This window comes from Leiobunum rupestre, chromosome 2 (assembly GCF_980474605.1).
Source record: "Leiobunum rupestre chromosome 2, qqLeiRupe1.1.hap1, whole genome shotgun sequence".
In the NCBI taxonomy this organism is placed as follows: Eukaryota; Metazoa; Arthropoda; class Arachnida; order Opiliones; family Sclerosomatidae; genus Leiobunum; species Leiobunum rupestre.
The window spans coordinates 71,930,373-71,940,024 of NC_143385.1; the positions used below are offsets into that span (position 1 = coordinate 71,930,373).

Genomic DNA, 9,652 nt, shown 5'->3' on the forward strand with positions numbered 1-9,652 from the left:
TCAACCAAGAGTGCAGATTTAATCATGGGAGTGAACTGCCCCTCGGTCCTATTCCTGTTACATCGCGGGTGACAATTAAACATCAAGCACTATAATTAACTATAACTAAACAATTAAGTTATTTAAAAACTTAAAGTCTATTTTTTTAAGCCTAAGAAATCATTATAATTTAAATTTTCGCGCTGTTTTTCCATAGTTTTCAACGATATTATTCTCGATATTATTGCATAGGTGATAGACTTTATTTGGTATATTTTCCAACTTGTATAAATTAGTCTCGCAGATGCTATTATATGTATACTACCGAACAATATGTGATGGAAGATTTACTTAACGATTTATATATTTGTTTAGCTGTTTTGAGATCGTATAGCTGGCACCTAGGAGCAACAAACACAGCACCCCACGCGAGGAGAACGCAACCCGTCAAAAGTCGTGGCTTTTCTTGTGTACAATTTTCATTGGCTAGACGCTTCAGCGCCTGCTGCCGTCAGAAGGGGAAAATTGGGAAATTGTCTTCCCCCCCCCGCCCGTTAAACGTTCAACGTTAAGGCTCGTCCAATTAAATTTGAACATAACACTGCGTTAGCGTGTTTAAAGGCTAGCTGCGTTCTCCTAAGCCACGTTTACACGTACCCTCGGAAACGTTTTGCCTCGTTTCGATCTCGTAGCGTTTGGAAATCTGTTTGTTCACACGTTAGATTTCCACCACGATTGTCGATTTTCTTTTAAATTAAGAACATGGTTCGCAAAAACCGACTCGATGACGTCACGAATTGCTGCCAACTGGTCGACGAAGCGCAACGGTCACTGTTCACACGACGGCATCCAAACGTTGCGGGAGCGCTCGCATCGTTTCAGAGGGTAGGTGTGAACGCGGCTCTTGCGTTTGTTGCTCCTAGATGGTCAGCTATGCGACGCGACGTTGGAACTTGGATAGTGTAAATGGACTTCGGCGTTGTAACAATCAAGTCGCAGCTTACGTGGGCATATGTATTGCAGCAGGGACGGTCACATTTAGTGGTGTCATAAGCCTATCAACCCTAAGTTTGAAACGCGCATGGCGCCCTTTGAACCACCACTGGACGGGCGAAAAAGAAGAAATCAGGCGATAGTATCGGCACCTGGTAGAGATAAATTAAAGCTTCTTCCTTCCCCCTTTCTCTCTCTATGCAGCTCTCTCTTACTAAAGCAGCTGGCATCAAGGAGGATTAAGGGAAGGGGAGTTGTATTGAGGCACCTCTTATGGCTGCATCCGTAGTCAGAGACTCAGAGAGCGTGAGACGCCCAGTGGGTGGGAGCGGGAGGAAAACGTATGTAAAATACCGGCTCGCGTTCCTGTTTTGAGCGCCCTCTAGTTCAAAACAATTGTTGAAGGTTATTTCGGTTTTTATTTTGAGAATTTTGCTGCTTCGGTGTTTCGTCGTGAATACGCTAAAAATGTATGTCGACTAGATTTACTAAGTAAATAAAATTCGAATTTTTTTATCACGCGAAGATTAATATCATTTAACTTAAGTAAGAGCATTTTCCATATAAAAAATATTTTGAGTTTTGCAAATTGTTTACTAATTTACGGCATTAGAAAAACAAACACCAAAGTAGTCGAATTCTCAAAATAAAAACCGAAATAACTTTCAACAATTTTTTAACTAGAGGGCGCTCAAAACAGGAACGCGAGCCGGTATTTTACATACGTTTTCCTCCCGCTCCCACCCACTGGGCGTCTCACGCTCTCTGACTACAGATACAGCCATAAGAGGAGCCTCAATACAACTCCCCTTCCCTTAATCCTCCTTGCTGGCATCATGCTTTGCGGGACGCGTTACGTTTCTCTTTACCGCCACCGGGTGGATTAAGCGCTGTACTTTCGCCAGTCGTTAGCTTGAGCCAACACTGCCTTTCGATTCCAACTTAGGGTTGATAGGCTTATCGTGGTGTCAATGTAGAAATTAATATAATATAATATTCAGTTTCAGCAAATCATTAGAATTCGTATACTTTCGTGAAACGTAATTTGGTAACCATGGTAACTACGCAGCTTATTTTGTTCGGAGTTCAGGCAGGAATTGGGTAAACGCTATTGGGATTACGCGCGAGGCAGCTATTTCGAATCTAGGGTACTAGGTTTATATTATCTCTAATAGCGTTTTCCATTTGACTGCTCTCGAGCACTCTAGATCGCTCTGATCAACATTTTATGTTCCATTAGCGTGCTCGGATCTGCTCCGATCAAGTTTCGCGTGTTCCATTTCGCGCTCTTGGATGCTCCGAGATCGCCCAAAGCCGATCTGCCGATTTCGAAAGATCAACGGGCCGAGATCGAGATCAGAGCAAATTTTCGCGTGTTTCTTTTCGGTTTTTTGGCAAAAATGGCAGACTAAGACACGAAAATACAAATTACTAGCAGACGAACAACAACAATCGAATGTTCCATTTGCGGTTTTACTCTAGTCGATTGGGACGAGATGTATGACGTCAGAGACAAATTCGGAGCGAATCTTGAGCAATCAAATGGAAAACGCTCAAAATTACACTGTAAAATAATCCCTGAAACAGTGATGGGCACTTTCGTTTAAGAACCGCTCACGCTCACACGTGTGATATCCGCTCGCTGTCGCGAAATTCTCGCTCTCTTTTGAGCTAAGATTCTTTTAGTTTTTTTTGGAGTGGTAAAGTTTTCGCCTTTCTTGAGAAGGTAACCACATTAACGTAGGCACAACTTGAGAAGTAAAATTTTCGATTCGGAACACCATGCAGTTCTTCTGAAAGGTTGGATGTTGAAATAAATTTATATTGTGAATTTTAAACTATAGTTTATGCATGGGCCAACTACTACCATGGTTTTTGCCTCATTAATTTCAAATGATATACTTAACCTAACTTCATTGTAATATTGCATCTCCAACGGAAAACCAAAATCAGCTTTTGGTAGTGTTTTTTTTTTAATATTATAGGAATTATAGGAAATTTCATAGAAAATATAGGAAATTTATAGGAACATTTTTAGCCAAAAAATAGGAATTTATAGGAACATTTTCGCTAAAAATAGGAATTTATAGGAACATTTTCGCTAAAAATAGGAATTTATACGCACAATTTTGAAAAAAAAAATTATAGGAGTATATTGAAATTATAGGAACTCTGGGCGCCCAACCATTGAGGTTTTCGGGAACATTGGACCTAAGCCAGAGCTAAGCTCTATTTAGAAGACAAATTTTTCCCAAACGTTAAGGCTGTTTTCTAATACATAATTTTTAAAATTATAGGAATTTCTGGATATAGCTATAGAAAAACTAGAAAATTTCGAAAAAATAGGAATTTATAGGAACAATTTTGAGAAAATAAGAAATTATAGTAATTTATAGGCACTCTGGGAGCCCTGGTATTATAATAGACAAGAAAATAAGATTATAATATGAAATTATGCAGCTTTGGTAGTGTTAACAGTGGTTTCGAGTATTATAATAGACAAGAAAATAAGATTATAATATGAAATTATGAAGTTTTTAATGTAATTTGTTTTCCTATATAAACTATACACAAATGATTTATCACTAGATTTTATTCTTCAGAGCTTTTTTTCAGTTGTGAATTTTCTTTCAAACCGAGAATGTCAAGCGCTCTCAGCTTAAATTCTTCCAAATTTTCTTCACTTTCACTTTCGTTCAATAATTTCGCTAAGGATTCACCGTATTTAACGACCAAAGTACTTTGACTAGCATCTTCTTCGTTCAATCCATGAACTGCCTAAAAAGGATTATTTTAAGAATTAATATGTTAATTTTGTAAGATGAAATTGGAATTTAAAGCAAGTGCCGGCTGCACGTGAAGTAGCTCTTTTTTCAACAGATGTCACTAGCGTCGAAACCAAAACAAGATGCTCAAGCTACATTTTGAGCCAAAAGGCGGGACATAAAAGTACCCCTTGCGTTGATTGGCTCGTTTATAAATTTGACAATAATTTAAATTATAGTAATTTTTAACAATATATTTTATTTGGGATATATAATTTAAGTTAAATTCCACTAAGTAGAGTATCAGTTGTTTAATTATAATACTCTACAATGTTTCTCTGACGACGCAATCGTTTCGCTATTTGAAATTTTAGGTTTCTTCGCCATTAATAGTAATAATCAGCTACAGACATGGGCAAAACTCGGAGTGAAATTTTGGGAGTGATTTTGCCCTTCACTTTATTCACTCTACTTTTCAAAAAAACCTCCACTCGCAAGAGTGGAGTTTTCACTTTTTTCTCACAAGCCGAGTGCCCCTCGGAAAAAAAGAGTGAATCTGGTCAAGGTCATGACTTCCACTCTTTATATTTTTTGCCCTTCACTTTTCTCATTCTACTCTTCGACAATAAAAAACACTCGCGGAGTGCGGCCTCGGAGTAAGAGTGAATCTGGGCAAAGTCACGGAGTTCACTTTTTATTTTGTATCGCGGGAAATTCGAAATTCCGAGCGGTATTTTTTAATTTAGTACGAATATTTTTATTTAATCTGACTGAAATCTAACCATCTTATTTTATCGGGTTTTCAACTATTATTGATGAAATCTTAAGCGTCACAAGGTATTTGTTTTGGGGCAAGGTTATATAGCTAGGGCCGCTGAGAGCGGGCCGGCGCACCAGTAAAGGTTTTTCCGGGCCCAAAGGAATACATTTTTTTTATAACATTGTTTCGCGGGATAAGTATAGTAGTACATTTATATACTTTTAGCATAAGCTGCTTTCCACGATATAAGTATGAAATATCCTATTTCTCTCGAATGCCTCGTATATACAGACATACATCAATTTTGGGTTCCGAATTCTCCAATTACGGATTCACTCTGTGACAGAATATCATTAGCTGAAATCGTTCAGCGTAATACTTATAGTCTCAGAGCCCATGACAAAATAAGCATGTGATAAGGTAAACGGTGGGTCAATATATTTTTAAATTAGGTTCGTGATTTGTCACAAGGAACTATGTGTCTTACGGGGCAAAGTGGGGGCTTTCCGGAAATACGAACCACGTGACGTCACTTATTCCGGTGACGTTGAAAATTGATACGACTTGATATTGGTATCATTCGATTGGTCTCAACGTGCTCTTACCAAATATCGCTAAATTAACGATCAAATAAGAAGCAAGATTAAAAAATTAATTTTGAGCGTCTCCCAAATTTACATGTATAAGACAAAATTACAAAAAAGAGCTGAGGGGCTACACAACCTTTTATGTTTTTTTTTGTAGTTTTTTTATAGTAATGCTACAAACTATACGTATTTGATTTATAAAACGTTTAATGTTTGTCCCTTTGTTTGTTTAATTTGGTAACACTGGCAATAAAAATTTGAATGACCTTTCCCTTAAAGTATAATTTCCGAGATAATTTCCAACACGAAATTCGAATTTCCCGCCGGGAAATTGCAGATGTCCTGCCAAAAAAAGAGTGGAAATGATGACCTTGTATAAATTCACTCTTTCGGCGAAAGTGCACTCGACGAGTTGTAAAAAATTAAAAGTGCGATAAAAATAATGTTTTATTCCCACTCTTGGGCGAGAGTGATAGTGCAATAAAAAAAATTGTTCCAATCCCATTCTTGAGCGATAGTTGACTAAATTGTGTTTACCCCATTCCCACTCTTGAGTGAGAGTGAACTAAATTATTTTACCCACTCCCACTCTTGAGCGAGAGTGATTTGTTAGAATCACTCGTGATTTTGCCCAAGTCTGATCAGCTAGGCTAATACCTAAGGCACCATCCTAGGCCTAAGTCAACAAGAGACTTTTAAAGCCATTATTTCAGGTGGCCGGGTTACAATGCGTAGGAGGGTGGTGGCAAGCCCTGCAAGCCAACAGCTCCCTATAGTATAGATGGCACCATGCTCTCCAGTAAGGTAATTTTTTCGAAGAATCGAATAGATTCATTGCCATCTCTAATAACAGGGGCCATTTCATTAGCCTTTTCAATTTACATAGAGCCACATAGCGGCCAACACCAGCTTATGAACTGCTGAATTTTCAAGCGATAAATCACAAAGCAAATCCTGTAGTTTAGCCTGTTCGGTTCACCGCCAGAAGAACATAAAATTGTCATATCGATGTTTCCCAATATTTCAAATTGATACATGGCAGCTTGTCATTAGCCATATCAAAGTTAAAAATAAAAATGGCCATTGTTATAGCACAAGCTATCTTCCCTCTTCGTTAAAATTGCCTTTTAAATTATTGGTAAAATCTGTAATTTAGACACAAACCGATTTTATATTTAATAATAACAGGGTTGCCACAATATTCTCTGATCCAAATTCCCTGACTTCCTTGACTTTTTAAGGCTAAAATTAGACAGTTGTGTTGAAGAAATTTAAAAACTTTTAGTGCCATGATTTTGTATTTTTTAACCTATATTTTAGTGCAAGTTTCCTATTTGCAACCGAAATTAAATTCCTTGATATTTCCTTGACTTTTCCTGGATTTCCAGGTATCGTGTCAACCCTGCATTTAAATCCAGCAATACTGCAGGCTGAGAAATAAGGAATTTTTTTAAACTGGACTTGTGGCCAGTAGAACCTAGGTAGTTTAATTAAAAAACTGGCCACTTACCATTTTTAACCTTCAACATCAGGCTTTCATAATTTATGGTCAAATCATCTATTCTTGACAATATGCGTTAGGGCATAGGCTTCGAGCTTAGAATAGATAGCGCTATCTATTTTAATAAATATCAACTAAATGTGTGAAAAAATAGCAGACGACTTTTGAAAAGGGATGTTCTTTAACTGAAGCATTCAGCTTGAATATCGAGATAATATTGAATGAGCAGACAGCTTTCACACATTCGATTTAAAACTCAGTCGGTAGGCGGCGATACTTCTGACCAAAGTTTAAACTACGCACGAAGCTTATAGACCCGACTCGAACAAGCCTACAGTGTTGTCGTCTGAAACCCTGTGACGTCACCATTGTAATTTGTCTATTGATAAAAAACGGTAACTGTCATGCACTATTAACACTATAGCTGTGACGTTACAAGTTTTCAAAATCATATCAGAAGACAACACTCTACTGAGAGAGACTGTTTATATTTATTTTTGCTAACTGTTAAATTAGCTTCTACACTGTGTGTAGAGTAGACAGACTTACGACACCCAGTCACCCACATATACACACAATTGACACATGGCCAAGCACACAGCATAGAAGCAAAGACCAAACAATTTTAGGGATGAATAACGAATTTTTTTAATGAACTAAAATCTTGAAGGGAAAAAACTTTGAATTAATTAAGCAGTCACCAGGGCCACTAACACTCCAAGCATTTAATTTTTAAATTGGCCCAGCTAATTTTTAAACTGGCGATTGGCCTGTGATAGTGCCTTAGCGCATTTTAGCAGACAATTTTTCGATTTAGATTTTTACGCCCTATTTTCCCAGATGGTGTTGGTATTCTACCAAAAATTTTAAGTTTCATCTGCTGCCTAACCAACCAAACAAATTTCAACCAAATTGGTGTCAGCAACATTTAGAAGTTTTCAACTGCCATTTTTCAAAAACCATTATCAGTTCTTTCAGCTGGATGTGACCACAGACCACCAACCCTAAGAGGGACATGTATCGCTGCGTTTGGCAAGACTCAACGGAGAGGAAAAAGTTTTCCGAAAAAATATTTTTGTTGAGACCATTAAACGCTTTTTACAATGGCTATAAATTTTGTAAAATATCGTCTACCATGTCGTCCGAAGCTAGCCTTCCTGATAGCTGTGTTGTCAATAAACCATAGAGTGTTGTCGTCTCATACGATTTTGAAAATTTGTAACGTCACAGCTGTAGCGTTAATAGTGGCCGCCATGACAGTTACCGTTTTTTATCAATAGGCAAATTACAATGGTGACGTCGCAGGGTTTCAGACGACAACACTCTCATGATCAACAAAACCAGTTCTTCCAACTTCAAAACCAAAAATATGAAAAGTTCTACAGTAACAGCCCAACCGTTTATCGTTACTTAACGCAGCAAATAATAAAAAAAAAACCCAACAAAAAACGTTTAGCTAAATTCGGTAAATTGTACGGCAGCTAATACGGCAAAAATGTTTAGATTGCTAACGGAACAACGCGATTATCGAGCTCAAGCACTTTTCTAATAATTTTCATTAAATATTAATCAAATAATTAATTATACCTGAATTGTTTTTTGAACTTTCTTTTGGGAGCGGCTATTTTCAAAAAAGAATGCTTCCATGTCGTCCTCAGTTTTTTCATCTTCCCAATCTTCTTTCATCTACAATTAGTTTAAATTCAATAAATTAAATTAACAAATTATAATGAAGGCATTTGTTAAATTTAATAAAAATAATTAGTAAATGCAATACCTTAGATTCGTGATAAAGAGCGGTTATGACATAAATTGCATAATCATAATTTTGTTTTCTTAACGGACATCTATCAGCCTCTATTGTGACTGTATTCGTTTTCGGATTGTATTTTTCTCCTACTAGTCTAAGGAATTTATCTTGAGCTCTGTAATCTAATTTTAAGTCTGATAACTGAAACTGTATGAAATAAGAATTATTAATATTAAGTGAAAGTTAGTTTGTGTTTTGATTTACTTTTAAAGTAACAACTCTTGCTCGGGGTTCACGTAAACTAGGTCCTGTGTATATCCAGTCGGCACTAATCACCTCTAATGGAAAATGTTCCTTGACATCTTCGTCGGTTTTTAAGGCTTTTGGCCAAGGAGTGCAAAATTCTAAAAGTTGTAAAATTTAAAAATTGTTAGTAACTAAAATTTAAAAATTTATTGAGTTTATAAGATTGGTGTATACTTTTTAATGCTTCGCAATGTTCATCAATTGCCGGAGGTGTTAAATGCAAAAAATTGGGAATTTTCATTAATTCAGCGTTTGAAAATTTGTCCGGAGCTGCTTTGTATTTTTGAGTAACAAAGCCTTGAAAAAGAGGCAATGGAACTACGGATGGTCTGAAACTTTGAGCGGTTGGCCAAACATCAGACCATTTTTGGTCAATTGGCATTTGCTTATACCTTGGTTGGGATATCTGTAAAGTTATTATTTGTTAATTTTTAACTGCCTGTTGCTAAAGAAGGAGTAATGTTTTCTGTACTTCAGTTTTGACCACCCCTTTAGCTTTGCGGGTAAATCTGGGTTGATGTTTAGGAATTAATTCCAAACGTATAAATTCAGATTCTTGGATAACAAAAAAATACATAATCAATTAAGCCTCGGCAAATGAAATTTTAAAATATTAAGCAATGATCTTGTAATTCGTACTTTTGGCTGCATTTGTAGACGAACTACATTGTGATACTATTCCATTGTGACTCGCTTTAAATAAATTTCTTGTAATAGGTTTGTTCCACATCATTTTTATATTTTTATCATACACCGGCGAAATGCTATTTATTTTTAGGCATCCATTACGAGCTATATTTTACGGCCAACTCCGTGGGGGCATTATAAATCCCTTTTTTTATCATAGTTGGTGGTAGAGTTCAACTTTACTAAAAACTGGCTGTAGATGGAGATTAATCATAGAAATCTCATATGAGATTTCTATGAGATTAATGATAAAATACGGTAAAAAGGAGATTAGTCCATAATTAAAAGGGATAATATAGCTAAATCCTAAACAAATTTGAAGAA

The 9,652-nt window shown here is 36.6% G+C and overlaps 1 protein-coding gene across 1 annotated transcript; it reads right to left on the reverse strand.

The window, feature by feature from the left end:
• Window positions 1-3,508: 3,508 nt before the first annotated feature.
• Window positions 3,509-9,450, reverse strand: mRpS35 (mitochondrial ribosomal protein S35). Its single transcript, XM_090165099.1, has 7 exons — window positions 9,281-9,450; window positions 9,114-9,196; window positions 8,816-9,047; window positions 8,600-8,739; window positions 8,363-8,542; window positions 8,173-8,271; window positions 3,509-3,750 (listed from the first exon to the last, which is right to left on the reverse strand). Exons 1-7 carry the CDS (start codon window positions 9,372-9,374, stop codon window positions 3,565-3,567), a joined length of 1,014 nt encoding a protein of 337 aa, XP_090021225.1. The 5' UTR covers window positions 9,375-9,450; the 3' UTR covers window positions 3,509-3,564.
• Window positions 9,451-9,652: the final 202 nt, after the last annotated feature.

Excerpts from the sequence above, each read along its gene's own strand:
- mRpS35 (XM_090165099.1), bottom strand. The coding sequence starts at position 9,374 with ATGATGTGGAACAAACCTATTACAAGAAATTTATTTAAAGCGAGTCAC. Across the intron at positions 9,048-9,113 it reads AAGGGGTGGTCAAAACTGAA|ATATCCCAACCAAGGTATAA; the intron begins GTACAGAAAACA and ends ATAACTTTACAG. Across the intron at positions 8,740-8,815 it reads ACATTGCGAAGCATTAAAAA|AATTTTGCACTCCTTGGCCA; the intron begins GTATACACCAAT and ends TACAACTTTTAG.